The 16600-nt window shown below is 40.9% G+C and overlaps 1 protein-coding gene across 2 annotated transcripts in view; it reads right to left on the bottom strand.

The window, feature by feature from the left end:
• Positions 1-16600, bottom strand: part of USP32 (ubiquitin specific peptidase 32) — a 188838-nt gene that overhangs the window by 127316 nt on the left and 44922 nt on the right. For both annotated transcript variants that reach the window (XM_055131187.1, XM_004608600.2), the window contains exon 2: positions 13832-13959. In XM_055131187.1, coding sequence (XP_054987162.1) covers positions 13832-13959 — 128 coding nt within the window. The remainder of the gene's footprint in view (positions 1-13831; positions 13960-16600) is intronic.

Raw genomic sequence — 16600 nt, forward strand, 5'->3', positions numbered from 1 at the left:
ACACTTTTGATGACTGTCTATTTGAGATTTCCCTAGACAATCATCAGAGAGAAAGTGATACGCTGTAGGGAACAGTCTGTAACTTTAAAGCTATCTCCCCAGACAGACTTATTAGAGTTTTATAAAAATAAGTCCCTGGGAAAATTAGGGCCATGACCAGTGGTGTTCAGGACTTACTCCTGACTCTGTGCTCACAGAACACTCCTGGTAGTGCTCAGGGAATCATATAGGGTTCCAAGGATTGAACCTGAGTCAGGCGCATGCAAGGCAGGAACCTTATCCACTACACTGTCTCACCAGTCCAAAACCAGAAATTAATTTTATGTGTAGACTATCCTGTCAAATTATTGTTATATCTGTTGCTAATATCCTTGTCAAATTTAGAGAATAAAACATCCCTTTATTACTTTTCTCCCACCTTCAAGTCCAAAGGCAAAGGAGACTTACAAAATAAAATATCCAGAACACAGCACATTATCTATTTATATCTGACAGACTGTGAGACCAATAGCTAATTCCAGGTTTGAAGGAGCAATCAGATTACCACCTTTGCCTGAGACTACTTTCTGCTTGACAACACAAGACAGCAAATCAAGTGTTGAGATTCATAGTGTCAACTTCTGTTTTCTTCTCTGAAAATATCATATATATTTAAGTCTATTCATATACATATTATGAAAGATCTACAGCAAAAACTCACAACAACAATACAAATGGTTGGTATATCCTTTCAATTTGTTTGGTATTGCTTTGAAATCATTTAACAATTTGACAGTCTCTTTGAAGTTTACACCCACCTCTCACTTATTATTTTTTTTTCTTTTTGGGGAGTGGAGGGCTTACAAAAGGTTCTCACTGGCCCTGGGGGCCACACCCAGTGATTCTCAGCCAATCAGGTGGCAGCACTTGAATGCTAAGGCCTAAGGAAGCAGTAATGCTCTGGCCCTGTGGTGCCAGGGATTACCTGGGTCACCCTGGCTCCGTTCAGGGGGCCTGTCAAGAATTTGATCTCTGGCACCATAATTTAGTATTTATATTATACAACCTCATGCACACAAGGCTCTACCACCAAGTCACATTCCTGGCTCTTCCTTTTTATCTAGACACCATCATGCCTAGACCTACTCCCAGCTCAATGTTTAGAGGGTTATGTGGTGCCAGCCTCACTCCGCAAAGCATGCACTAAGCCCTTGGAGTTATCTCTCCAGCCCCCATACTAGCTTTCTTTAAAGCAAATGTTTTTCCCCTTTTGAAAGCTTATTCATTCCCGTTCACAGAGAAGCCAAATCTTCCTCACACCTACTGGTGCTTGAACAAGTCTGTCACGGTTTCGGTTTCACCAACTACTACATTTCAAGTCAAAATTACTTTCCTCAGACATTATATTCCTGAGTTTTCTCCATAGAAATTTCATCTTAGCTTTTGTCACTGCTGTTCTATACCTCAATTCATGATCCAAGAGGGTCTGTCCTCACAACTAGCTCCTTTTGTTTTAATCCTAATTAACTAGCATACATCTTATGTGTTGTTAATTATTTTGGATCTTTCTTTCTTAATGAAACTATTCTTTGATTTCCTAAAAGTTTAATTAACCCCAAAGCTCAAAGCATGAGAGCAAAAGGCAGAGCTCCAAATTTATCATTGGGAAATCCCTCTTTTTCATTGCCCAGCTTTCTTAGCTTGATCTATCCCACATACTTCTCCCCTCTGTTCCATTACATAAGAATATCATAATTAGAACTGGAGTAAAAGCTTAATAGACTGAGCACATGCTTTGCATGTTGGAGGTCCAGATTCATTTTCTAGCATCTCATGGTCACAAGCACCAGTGGGAGTGACATTCACTGAGCACAGAGCTGGGAATTGCCCCCAAACACCCCAAATATAGTCCTCAAAACATAAAAAACAAACAAAAGAACATGGTAGTTTAATTTCACTGCTGATTCTTTTAATTACAGTAAAGCTGGTCATCTACCCAAATGCCTCCTAAATTACTATAATTCTGAATAAATGTTTGGAGGTTGCTTACCTCAGAACTTAAGTTAATAGAAAAGATCATAAAGAATAAACTTAACACTAAAGCCCAAATATCCTAACAAAGGTCGAAAAAATTAATTCCCAATGGTTAATTTTACATTTCTGGTTTACTTTTCAAAGTAAATTTAAGTATTCTTCTTGCAAAAAGTCAAAACTGTTCTATGGGGCCGGAGAGATAGTACAAAGATAAGCCATGTGCCTTGCGTGCTGCCAACTCTGGTTTGATTCCTCACACCACATGTCGTCCCCCAGCACCTCCAGGGGTCAGTCCCAAGCACAGCTCCAGGAAGAACATCTGAGCATCACTGGAGATGGCCCCAGACAAAAATGTTTTACAATTTTTTTTGAGGAATAGTTAAAGTTCATTAAATATACTTATTGAAAGTGCACAACTTATATGTCTGTCATACCACCAAAACACTAATCACAATCAGGAATACAAAAAACAATTCTTTCACCTCAGAAGTTTCATCATGTGACCAGGGAGACAGCCTAGTGGGCTGGACCGAAAGCTTTGCATGCAGAAGGTCCAGGACTGATCCCTGGCACCAATGGACACCAGCAATAAGCCTCATGTACCCCCAGCACTGCTGGGTGGGACCCCTCCCAACCCCTAAAAATGTTTCATCATGTCCCAAAATAATCTACCCCACACTTCTTCCTCTTGTACTCATACCAGCATGCCATCTCCACATAAGCTTCCTTTCACAATTGCTAAGTTCATATTTTATATGAATGGAATGACTCATAAGCATGTGGTCTATTTTTACTTGAAGTTTTACATAGTATAATGACTTTAAGATTCACATTGTAAAACATGTGTCAATAAAGCATCATTTATATTGCTGAGTTATCAAGTATAATTTCTTGTTGGATATCACTGGTTTGTCCTGCTCCCCTTGCCACTAGGAGCTTAGGTATATCAGTCACGCCCATCAAAGTGCTCCCGAGTCACTCTCATTCCTTTGTTTATCTGTAACCACTTCTACCAGTTTATCTGCTCTTCCTCTAATCAAACTCTGTTAATTTGTAAAGTCAGACCTTGCTAGGACAAGTGTACTTGTAGTGTAAGTTAATATTGTCTTTCTCCTCTCTTATGTCTTTTGAATAGTTTACTTTGAAACAATATCCTTTTTGTATGGACAAAGAAAGACACTTATTAATATGCTTTGGTAACATGGGATTTAATTGGCTTCAAATATTATTCATTCCCGGGCATCTGCTTTCTTGACTTAAGCTTCAGCTGGTCTTACTTCCTAGCACCCTCAAAAGCAGGGTCCCAACGAGGGACGGACCCAGGGCAAGCGGTGAGCTGTGTGCTACCCTGGCATCGAGATGGGCCTGGCCAAAGCACCTAATGCTTAACTATATGTTAAGAGCTTGGTCATGGGCATGTCATGTCATGATCCAAAAGCAAACTAGGGCCCTGCTATGGCCCTGCTAGGGCTAGGAAAGACTAATCTGGTCTAGCGCTGTAGTCTGAGATCGAGGTGACCCCTGGAGAGCAATTCTATAAGCTTAATGCGTCTCTTGCTATGTCCATACAAAATGATTTATAATATGAATACTTATATGCTAGTCGGACAAAGAGAGGAGAAACACACCCATGGGATTCCGCTCTTGGGCGGATGTCCCGCTGAGAGAGATTCTGTCCTAGTGAAAGCATCCCCTAAGGGATAGAACTTTACCCCCTATGGATTGTAACCACACACAACATAAGCCCCCGGGCCCGCTGCATCCGGAGGGGATGTGGGGGATTTAAGGTAGCTGTATGAGGGGGCTGGGGGGAAGTTCCAGAGGAGCAGAGAGAGAGACTGGAGTGTTTAGAAAGAAGTTTAGAATAAACTGCAGTGAGACCAACCATCTTGGCTCTGTTCCTTCCTTCACCTGCCTCGCCGCCCCTTTTGTGTTTTTTTACACAATTTCTCAACATAGTGAAAAGAAAATTCTCAACGTATAGTTTGCTATGTTTGCAGAGGGTAGACAATCTTAAAGTATTTCTATTTTAAAATGAAGGGGGAAAAAAGACTGTCCAATGAAAAAATAAACTGCACTAGCATCATCTATGAGGAAAAATAACAATGATAGACGTCATCGCTAGAAGTAGCATCCAAACATAGCCAGATGTGGCCCAAAGACCTCAACAGACAAAAATACATAAAGCACCTTTATGAAAATCTAGTGTTTTTTTAAGTACCATACTATTAGGAAAATGATATACTTTAGAACTCTATTAGCTGCTTAATGACACAGTTATGCCATATGTAATGTGGCTTTCTTGGGATTAAATTTAGGAACTCATACATGCAAAACAAGTGCTTTACACCTAAATTACATCCCTGAAGCCTCTATACAGGGTAGTTTTAAGTAAAAATATACACACAGTGTATAACCAATGTAATGACATGTACCATAGTTTCAAATATGAATATAAAATTTTATAATCAGAAGCTATAATTTTACTTTTGATCAGCAAGGCAATAGTAAATGCCCAAAGCAATGGCTCAATTGGCCAAGTGCATGCTGAGACCAAGGTTCAACCCCCAGCATCAGAAGATCCCCTGAACATACCAGAAATAACCTCCCAGTACAAATTTGGTGGTACTTCCCCAGTACCACCAGTTGTGAACCAAAATCAAACCCCACAAAAATTGTAATGTTAAAATTAATGTTAAATTAATTTTATAATTTAAAAAGTTCAAATAAAAGTATTATGATTAAAAACATTTTGGAGCTTTTGCACAGTGGCAGTATCATAGCCAACAAGATTTATTTATCCAAGGTGTGATTATTGCTAATTGAAAAAAAAAAGGAATATTTTTTAATTTTTAGGGAAGTAACTGTATTAAAGAAACAGCACCATATTCTTCCACTGTTCATGCAAAGAAGTAAACATAACAATTTTTTTATTTATTGAAAATGCTTTTATCTTAGTGACTTTAGAAATGTGACTGACTCAAGTTGGGCCAGAGTGGTAGTATAGCGGGTAGGGCGTTCGCCTTGCACATGGCTAATCCAAGTTCAATCCTCGGCATCCCATATGGTCCTCTGAGCACTGCCAAGAGTAATTCCTGAGTGCAGAGCCAGGAGTAACTCCTGAGCATCACTGGGTGTGACCGCCCCTCCCCAAGAAAGAAAGAAATGTAACTCAAGTGGGAGTACATGCCTCTCATCTGTGAGGCCATAGGCTTGATTCCCAACAACGCATAGTCCCCTGAGCACTGGAAGTAGCTTCTGAGCACTGCTAAATGTAACAGCCCCACCCTTGGAAAAAAATAGATATACATACAACAGAATATTATTCAATCATAAAAAAAAAATTTTATCATTTGTAACAAAGATGATCTCTAAGGGCAAAATACTAAATGAAATAAGACTCATAAATACCTTATGTCTCATGTATATAAAGAATCTCTAAAAGAAAGGGGAAAAGCTCATAGATTAGAGAGTGCAAACTAGTGCTTATCAGTGGAAGGATCATGGGTGGGGACAGGGATAAAAATGGTGATGGAAAGGTACAAATTTCTAGTTATAAAATACCTAATTCTGGACTGTAAACTGCATGGTGAAAATAATTACTAATACTGCACTGCATATTTGAAAATAACTAAGAAAATAGATTCTATTAAAATATAAAATATTTATGACTGTGACATGTTAAGTAGACAATGTGTAGATTATTTTACAACATATACAAATTCAAATCATCTTGTACACCTGAAACTAATAATATTAAATGTCAATCATATCTAAATTTTTTGTTTCAGTATTTTGGGTGACATCCAGTAATACTCAGGGCTTACTCTTTGTTCTCAGGAATCATTCCTGACAGTGCTGAAACTCACATGTGGTGCCAGCAATAGAACCCAAAATTGGTCATATGCAAGGCAAGTGCCTCAATATTTAATTGGTTTTCTTTTTTTTTTTTAAATTTATTTATTTTTAATTAGAGAATCACCGTGAGGGTACAGTTACAGATTTATACACTTTTGTGCTTATACTTCCCTCATACAAAGTTTGGGAACCCATCCCTTCACCAGTGCCCATTCTCCACCACCCGTAAACCCAGTGTCCCTCCCACCCTCCCCAATCCCATCTCCCCCCCACCCCACCCTGCCACTGTGGCAAGGCATTCCCTTCTGTTTTCTCTCTCTAATTTTAATTGGTTTTCTTAAAAGTACATTAAGACTTTGGGCCGTGCAGTGGATCGAGCATGATGGAAGAACCCAAAAGCGCGCCCTTGGACTCCAAGCAGCCCACTGAACTAATTCCGGCATGGGATCGGAGACCCCACGGCGGGCTGTGAGAGTGGAAACCGGGAATTCCCCAATTCTTTTAACCTCTCTCTCTCAATCCCTTCCTCCCGAGCACAGCGCAGGGTCCACGGCTTTCTGAGTGCAAAATGGAGACGCCGAACCTCTCTCTAGGTTTCTCCATCTTATGAGCACCATAAAAGGGTAAAAGTTTATAGTGATGTTATTTCTGGTTGTACTTTCCCTGGACTTTATACAGAAACCCAAAACCGCGCGGCCGCACGACCTAATGTCATTTTAGTATCAGCAATATATAATGGTTCCTTCTTAATGGGTCGGACTTTTGTGGGAGATCCTAACAAGAATAGTAAGTCTTTTGCTGAAATATTGAAGGCAATCAAAGTGGTAGCCATCTCTCTAGACTGAACTAAGCTATATCCCCACGCCGGCTGAGAAGAAATATCCTTCTTTCTCGGGAAGAAACGCGGCGTGGTGTCAAACATAGTGTGATGTCCATTAAGCAAACAGACCTGGTGGCGTGGGAATGGGATATAAGGGAAAAAATTATGTACATGGAACAGCGGGACGCTGGTGGAATCTCGAGCCGGAGCCAATACCAGCGCAAGACCTTTGGTTCCAGAAACTGCTTGCAGACACTCTACTAGACTATCAACTAAGCCAGAGCCCCACGACGGCTGATGACGGGAAATAACCATCCCCTTCGGTTTTTTTCCCTTTGTCAGACAGCGTGGCGATTACTAAACAGGCGTGAACTCGGTGGCACGGGGCAAGGGGGAAAAAGAAAAGTTATGTAACAAACAGCGGGACTTAATATCTCTATATTCTTAGCAATGGAGAACTATCAAATGCTTCCTTGGTAATAGGACTGTCTTTTTCTTTTTGGGGGGAAACCCCAGCAACGGTAGTGAGTTGTGTGTTGAAACATAGAATGTAACCAAGATAAAGTGTAAACGAAGTGAAACTTATCACTTACAAGGGCGGGGACTGGGGGGGCGGGAGGGGGCGGGAGGTATACTGGGGTGGTTGGTGATGGAATAGGGGCATTGGTGAAGGGAAGGGTGTTTGAGTATTGTATAACTGACATAATCCTGAGAACTATGTAACCCTCCACTTGGTGATTCAATAAAAAAAAAAAAAAGACATTAAGAAAGAATCCTCACATTTATCACTTAATGACAAAAAATACAGAAATAATGGTTCAACTAAGGTTTATAACTCGTCTGCCTATATTTTAATCTTAATATCGAATATGATAATGCATACTTATCAAAGTATGCAGGCGTGCCTCCATGACCAGAAAAGATTCCAGAAAGAGAGGCGTGTTCCCTGGTGGACCACAGCGGCAGAGAGAGAGCGTGGAGGAGGGTGTCCACACCTGAGGACCCGCCGGACGAGCGCCCCCCCACCCCAGGTGCTTTCCCTCCCTGCCCCGGGCAGGGTGCTGGGGGGCGACCTCCGGGGTGGGGCGCAGTCGGCTGCCCGTTGGGCCGCATTGGCTGCTCGGAGGAGGGCCCGGCACACCCGGCCCCGCAGTGGGTGCCCAGCCTGATGGGGACACAGTCCCCGCACCTTCTCCCCGCCCGTTTACCCCAACTTAGCCCGAGTGGCTGACAGGTGCAAGTCACACCCTGGGTAAAGTTGGGGTTTTGTATCTGATCCCTTGTATATGAGTGTGTGCTGTGTGTGTATATCTACGACTTTAGTACATTACTATTATAAGTTTACCTCTTGGGCTGCTAACCTGTGGCCTTTATTTAACACACAGAAACACGCCCCTGGCCAATTATCTCTTGGGCTTCTAAACTGTGACATTTCTTTCTCTTCCTTTTTTTTTCCTTTTCTTTTTGGGGTCACAACCGGCAATGCACAGGGGTCACTCCTGGCTCTGCACTCAGGAATTACCCCTGGCGGTGCTCAGGGGACCATATGGGATGCTGGGAATTGAAACCGGGTTGGGTGAGTGCAAGGCAAACGCCCTATCCGCTGTGCTATTGCTCCAGCCCCACTGTGACATTTCTTTAACAACATCAGGATCAGAGCAATAGCACAGTGGGTAGGGCATTTGCCTTGCACACAGCTGACCTGGGTTCAATTCCTCCCTCCCTCTCCGAGAGCCCAGCAAGCTACTGAGAGTATCTCACCTGCACGGTGGAGCCTGGCAAGCTACCCGTGGCATATTCAATATGCCAAAAACAGTAACAAGTCTCACAATGGAGATGTTACTGGTGCCTGCTGGAGCAAACCGATGAACAACAGGATGACAGTGACAGTGATACTTATAACAGGTTATAGTTTTATGGGGGGAAGGGGTTAAACCACAGCCGGCAGAGCTCAGGGGATAAAGATGGTAGTGTTGGGGCTAGAGGGATAGTATGGGGGAGTGGAGGACTGGACAGATGAGGCAATTGCGGCTGACCCCGGCTTGATCTTTGGCACCACCATCACCTAATCCAGTGATCCCTGAGCACCACAGAACAACAACAAAAGGTAGATTTTAAAGATAGTAACAACCCTAGTGAAGGCAAATATGAAAAATTTCTGAGAAACTGATGATAGATAATAAAATATGGCTATATGAACATATATAAGCTATTCTACCAATAGGTATAGAGAGATAAAGTCTAAGAATTCAGACACTTCCTCACTGCATTCACTCAATTTGACCAAGTACCAGCTGCCTTCTCTATCATTTAAACTCCTTTTTATATGAAGTATGGTTAAATTCAGCTAGATTGTATCAGCTAAATTTGGGCAGTCATTCATAAATTAAATCAAACTTACTGTAGCTTACAAAAGCACTTAAAGAATATGTTATTGGACAAAGTACCTCATCAAGACTGGCTTGAATAGGATACAATTATCTTTATGATCTACTATAGTAGCCTCAGCTAATATACCAATAATGAAAAATAAATGTTTATGCCTAAATTAGCTTCTATAGGAGTATTTTTTCAGTACCAGTATAAATGAATAACTTCTTTGACATCTGGCATACTACTCAAAACATTTATAATTTATACAACATATTTGAAGTCATGTTTTAAACAAGGGATTCACTAGTCCCATTATGCTTAACGACATGTCAGCTATTCTATTATAAACTCTTTTTCATGAAGCTGTTTAAGTACTGCTCTAAGATAAAACTTGGCAGTTAAGCATCATTAAGACTGGAGCTGGAGCAATAGTCAACGGGGTAGGGCGCTTGCCTTGCATGAGGTTTGATTCAGGTTTGATCCTCAGCATCCCATATGTCCCCCCAGGCCTACCAGCAGTGATCCCTGAATGAAAAGCCACTAAGAAGCCCTGAGCAGTGCTGGGTGTGGGCCGAAACCGGACCAAAAACAAAAACAAACCCCAAAGAATTATTAAGACAGTAATAGCCTTTTCCAAAGTTCATGTGTAATTTTACAAAAACAAAATAATACTCTACTGTATTATCTTTATCTAACTGCATGTTTGGAATCTTTATTCATTTATTATGGTGTTGTCTTACAAGGGAAAATGCTGAAAAAAAAAACAAACTGAAATTTAAGAACTGGCCAGGGAAATGGCTTACACAGCTAGAGCACATACCTGCAGGAGTCCCACCTCCCCAGCATGAAGGGGAAAAGTTATGCAGTTAAGATACAGAGACGGGAAGATATAGCTCAGTGGTCAGGGGTCCATGGGCCAAGACCCAAGTTCAAATGGTTGGCACTATATGCTTCCCCATCCTGAGCACTGCTGGATGTAGCTCTTGAGCACAAGGACCACTGGCATGGCCTTGGTGGTCCCCAGCTAGGGCCTGAGTAGCTCTATTTCAGGTCCTAACACTGAATCACTAGCCAAATATCACCAGAGTGGCTCTCAAGCTCACTGGCACTGCTTAGAAGCTTCCCTATCACCCCCAACTGCAAAAGATAAAGACTAGTGAATATTTTAGATTCTAGTTACATAGCAAGATTTCAAGTGATTATCTGAGCAAGATAATAGGCTAGTGCATGCTTTGTACGTGGGAGACACAGGTTTAATCCCTAGCACCACAGGGTCCCCTGAGCACTATCAGGAACTGTCATAGCATAGCATCAACTGACTTCCTGTGTCCATACAAAATGGACATTGCTAAATAAACCATGCAAAGGACATAAAGGAAAGAGAAAGGCAATACAGGATTATTAGTGCTTGATTGAACTGGGTGTGCCTCAGGGGCACTGTTGTGAGAGTAGCTAAGTAAACCTAAGCTCCCTGGAGGAACAAGGACAAACCAATGTTATCCAACAAACAATGACTAAAATTGTCAAGAAAACATTAACTGTTTTTATGTTTTCAAGCCCTGAAGCTTACAAGGGCCTTATATCCTTAGTTTTGCAACAATGGACTTATTTATAAATCTCAGCATTTAACCTAATTTTCCTGTAACTGTAGAAAATGGATTTTGTGCTTCCTCTACATTAAAACTAAATTCAGGCTGCAAAACTATCTGTCCTAGAGACTGAGCAGTAGTACAGTGAGTAGGACACTTGCCTTGCACACGGTCGACCTAGATTCAATCCTCAGCGTCATAAATGGTCCCCAAGCACAGCCAGGAATAATTCCTGAGTGCAGAGCTAGGAATAAACTCTGAGCATTGCAGATTTGCCCTCCACCCCCACCAAAAAATCTGTCCTGATCATCCTTCCATTTTATTTTAAATATGCCATTTCCCTTTTAGCAAATACCTCTCACTGCAACAATGAACTAAAAATTTCTCACCTGTCTATAAATATATATAAAAGCTAGTAGTAGCCTACCTACAAAAAAATTAATAAATAAAATACAAAGTCTATTTACTGCCCAGCCAATCTTAGAATGATGCCTGAAATAAGTGACAAGTTCATTTTACAGGAATGCTGAAACTAACTGTACCAAAATTGAGCTTAATAGGGTCACACAACCTTTCAGACTATTCTAAGAGAAACTATAAAGATTTCCTTTCCTGAGAATACACTAGAGATTAAAGGTAGAGGTACCTAGATTTATAATACTTTATAATTCAAACAACAGGAATGTACTGATCAATATCCATCCTCTACTAGCAACCTCCCTCATTTAAAATGTAAGACTAGGTGAATAAATAACAAGACAAAAAAGGGACACCGGGGCTGGAGCGATAGCATAGCAGGTAGGGAGTTTGCCTGCATGAGGCTGACCCAGGTTCAATTCCCAGAATCCCATATGGTCCCAAGTACCTCCAGGAGTAATTCCTGAGTACATGAGCCAGGAGTAACCCCTGTGCATCTTCAACTGTGACCCAAAATACAAAAAAAAAAAAAAAAAAGGACACCAAGCCAGTGAAAACTCTCAGGTATAACAGTCTCCAGGCTGAAAACTCTGGGGCCTTCTAGAAGTGGGGGAAGACAGTCACTCCTACCCCTCTACAGCCAGAAGCCCCAGAAGCCACACCCACACCCCACAGCCTCTGGCATATGAACAGCACAGCTTCACAACTAAGAAATTCTTCACAACTCAAGAAATGCCAAGCCAAAGTATTGTTCCAGTTCAACAGCTCCTGGAGTGTGTGCCACATATGCTGCTGTGCAAAACTGAAATTCCATAATACTGACAGCCCAGTAGGAGCACAGCAAATTAGATGGAAGTGTAGCAGAGAAGACCACTAAGCTCAATAAGTAAAAAACAATAACACAGAAGGCTCAAATAGCAACAAATAGCTTAGTAAAATCCTCAGACAATGACTTTAATAACATTATGGAATTATTACAATTATTAATTCAGTGATAATAATTATTACAATTTTAATAACAATTTTCACAAATTCTTTTTCTGAGCTATTTTGATAATTCATTTGGCACTTTGTCATAACAAGCAATATAAAATAAATTATTTTGGACCTGCTAAGGGGGCAGCCTTAGGCATGGGTGGGAAACTAAGGAAAATGGTGGAGGAAAGGTCACACTGTTGATACCAGTTTGGTATTGGAACACTGAATGCCTTAAGCAACTATATTAGGAACTTTGTAAACCACAGTATTCAAATAAAGTTAGAAAAAAATAAAAGCATAATGCATCAATTTGTACATAATCCTGGACTAGACTTAGTTGTGTTTAAACTTGTGTGTAAGCAGAATTAACACAAGTCTTAACTACTATGAAACTGAAACCTCAAGATATTATCATTTAAAATGAAGTTCATTCTTGCAAAACAATTGCTTAAACTATTCTAGCCAGTAATGACTATTTATTTATTTATTTATTTGTTTATTTATTTCTATTTTGGAGCCACACCCAGCAGTGTTCAGGGCTTATTCCTGGGTCCTGGCTAAGCTCAGGGTGTAATATGTGTTGCTGGGGATAGAATTAAGATTGGCTGCACGTTTAAAAATTCTTAATAGGGGCCAGAGAGAGAGTACACTGGGCAAGCACTTGCCTCGCAGGCAGCCAACCCAGATTCGATCCCCAGCACTGTATAGCACTGCCACAAGTGATCCCTGAGTACAGAACCAGGAGTACCACTGGGTGTGACGCCAAGACAAATGACAAAAAAAAAATTCCTATTATTATAGTGACTTGTCTTATTAACTTTATTCACATTTTCACAGAATGAAAAAATGTCTATCTACGGATATACCTATGAAATAGTAAACATTTTTATGTCAAATGATCCATTTTATCTCTGCCTAGTAGGATTATTTTGCTTGTTTCCAGTCATACCTAGCAGTGCTCAAGGGCTTACTCCTGGATCTGCAATCAGGAATCATTCCTGGCAAAACTCTCTCCCCCTCTCCCCCCTTCTCTCCTTGGGGGTTAGTTTTTGTTTTGTTTTTTTAAATTTTATTCCCAGCTCTATGTTTGGGGATCACTCTTGGCCAAGTTCCAAACACCATGGAGTGCTGGGGATATATCACTGGCCTCCCACATGTGTCCGGTCCATTGGTTTACCTTTCCAGCCCATTTTTAGCATTTTAGGGGCTGGAGCAATAGTGCTGTAGGTAAGGGAATTTGCCTTGCACATGGCTGACCCAGGTTTGATCCCTGATACCCTGTATGGTCCCCAGAGTACGAGAAGTAATCCCTGGGTGCAAAGCCAGAAGTAAATCCTAAGTACCACTGGGTGTGGCCCCAAAACAAAAAAAAATTTTTTTAAATAGGCTTACAAATTCCAACTGGATTATGTTTCATTTATTATACTTAATTTTACAGAATGGGGTTTTGTTAATTCTATAAAGCAAAAGCCTTCCTTTAATACAAATTCATAAAACATACTAACATAAAAATTATATATCAAAGTAACAGAAGCCACTCATACAAAATAACCCATGATTATTATCAGTTATAACTCAGAAGTTTCAGAGAAGCAGACCTGCAGCTCTATAAATGCAATAATCCCCTTTGGCTCCTGAAAACAAAGCTGTATCTAAAACCTGTTTACCTTCTCAGCAAGAAAAATAACTGTGGGAAAGAGTAAATCCATTAAGACCAGGAGGCTCCTCCTGAATTCAGGATGGTGAATAAGTCTCAAATGAAAACCTAGAACCTAAAGATTACCTCAGCAACTTTTGGAGGCACTCCATCCCCAAGCACTTCCCTGATGAAGCAGTGCTGGCCCATGTAATATGAGAGTCCGCAGGTCCTCTTGAAGGCATCTTTCAGGCGTTTCAGCTCTACATCTGTAACTGCAATTACAAGATGGGTAAGAAACTAGAAGGAAGGCTTTCAAATTATTTACATGTTTTTTTGTTGATGGTGGGTTTTTAGATTTGGTTTTGGTTGGGGTTTTTTTGGTTTGCTTTTTTTTTAAAGACCACACCAAGTCTCACAGTGGAGACGTTACTGATGCTGGCTCGAGCAAATTGATGAGCAAGGGGAGGACAGTGACAGTAAAGACCATACCCAGTAGTGCTCAGAGGTTACTCCTAGCTCTGCACTCAGGAATCACTCCTAGCAGGCAGGATTGGGGAGTAGGGAATATGGGATCCCAGGGATGGATGGAACCCAGGTCAGTCATGTGCAAGGAAAGTGCACCTACCTACTGTACTATTGCTCTGGCCCCTAAATCTTTACACGTTTTTAATCAAATGCCTAATTTTTAAAAAGTCAAATACACAAGTGATAGTGGGGAGGGCTGCTAAGGATAGAGGAGGGAACACTATACCAAAGGTAAGTTGGAAATGATGACTCTGGACAAGAACTGAGTGCTGAAAGTAGGTAAAGGGACAAATATTATAACCTTTCAGAACATGTGCTGCAAACCATAATGCCCAAAAAGAGAGAGAGCGAGAAAGCGAGAGAGAGAGGGAGAGGGAGAGCGAGAGAGAGAAAGGAAAGTACCTGCCACAGAGGTAGGCTGGGGGGAAGGGTGCAGGAGGGCAACTGGGGACATTGGTAGTAGGAAATGTACACTGGTGAAGGGATGGGTGATAGAACATTGTATGACTGAAACCCAATCATGAACAACTTTGTAACTTGTATCTCACGGTGATTCAATCTTTAAAAATTATATGTGTGTCAACAGCTAATTAGAGAGAGAAAACAGAAGGGAATGCCTTGCCACAGTGGCAGGGTGGGGTGGGGGGGAGATGAGATTGGGGAGGGTGGGAGGGACACTGGGTTTACGGGTGGTGGAGAATGGGCACTGGTGAAGGGATGGGTTCCCAAACTTTGTATGAGGGAAGTATAAGCACAAAAGTGTATAAATCTGTAACTGTACCCTCACGGTGATTCTCTAATTAAAAATAAATAAATTAAAAAAAATTATATGTGTGTGTGTAAATATATTATATATTACACACACACACACACACACACACACACACACACACACACACGGGCTGGAGCAACAGTGCAGCGGGTAGGGGGTTCGCCTTGCATGCAGCCGACCTGGATTCAATTCCTCTGCCCCTCTCGGAAAGCCCAGCCCGGCAAGCTATCGAGAGTATCTCGCCCACACAGCAGAGCCTGGCAAGCTACCCGTGGTGTTTTCGATATGCCAAAAACAGTAAAAAGTTTCACAATGGGATGTTACTGGTGCCCACTCGAGCAAATCGATGAGTAATGGGATGACAATGATACAGTGACAGTGATAAATATATACATATATGTATATATATACACACATAGAGAGAGAGAAAGGGTATATATGATTTCTCTTTCCAGGTTAAGTAAAACAAATCCAAAGATATCTTGTCATAATTCTAAAATTTTTTTATCTATTAAAATAAACATGAAAATTCCTGACCCACTATCTTGAAACAACAGAACATTAAATTATGCATGCAAATTTTAAGCAGGAACAAGGAAGAGGGAACAAGAATTTCAAATTAGCAGTTAAGCTAAATGGCATTAGATTCTGGCATTAATAAGGTTTCAACAGCAATGCCCTCAGTTCCTCTGGGGAAGAAATTATGTTCTTTATACTCCTTGAGCACAGTCATAGGCATTGACCAAGTCACAGACATTTTGTTCTGTCTGAATAATACAGGCATAGTCAGAATTCAAATACAAACACAGGCAGATAGGAAACAGGCACATTCAGATAATATTCAGGTAGCTCACTCTATATTCTATATACTCAAAATAGGATATTAGGTACTAAAATATTACCAGATTCAAATTTACAAAAAGAAGCAGTATTTTTATTTCTTCAAAAGAAAGAGACTAAGTGGGGTCATAGAGAAAAATCAGCGGGCTGAAGTGCATGTCTGCCTGTAGGAGGACCAGGCTTGATGCCAGGAACTGCATGGCCCCTGAACACTGCTGAGTGACCTTATCATTAAGCTTGTATTGGCCCTGAGGGTGCAGCCCAAACACAAAAAGGAAAGGGGGGCTGGGTTGAAGGAGAGAGCCCAAAGGGTTGGAACACATGCTCAGGGCAGAGGATTTGATCCTGGGCACTACATGGCCTCCTGAGCATACTAGGTATAGCCCTGCGGGCTCGATTAACCTACAGGAAGGGGGCACATAAAAAGTGTCCATTATACACATGAAACTGAAATTTTTTTAAATAGAAGTTCAGGCAAGATATAAAATAAGACAGAAACAAGTTTAGTATATTTTAAGGTAAGAAAACAATGTTAATGTAGTTATTTTAGTTAAAAAGAAAAAGGCAATTTTAAGGAAAAAGGAAAACTGAACAAAGGTTTGCTCACTGTCACTCTTTCTTTTCTCTCTCCTTGACTAACGCTATATTAACAATTTCAAAAGTCCATAAACTCACAAGGACAAAGAGAATAGGAGAAGTAAGATCTTATAACCCAAGAGAGAGTAAATTACTTTTCTGGTAAACATTTTTAAAGGGATGGTGACTGAAGAAAGCTG

This window comes from Sorex araneus, chromosome 3 (genome assembly GCF_027595985.1).
Source record: "Sorex araneus isolate mSorAra2 chromosome 3, mSorAra2.pri, whole genome shotgun sequence".
NCBI classification, from domain to species: Eukaryota; Metazoa; Chordata; class Mammalia; order Eulipotyphla; family Soricidae; genus Sorex; species Sorex araneus.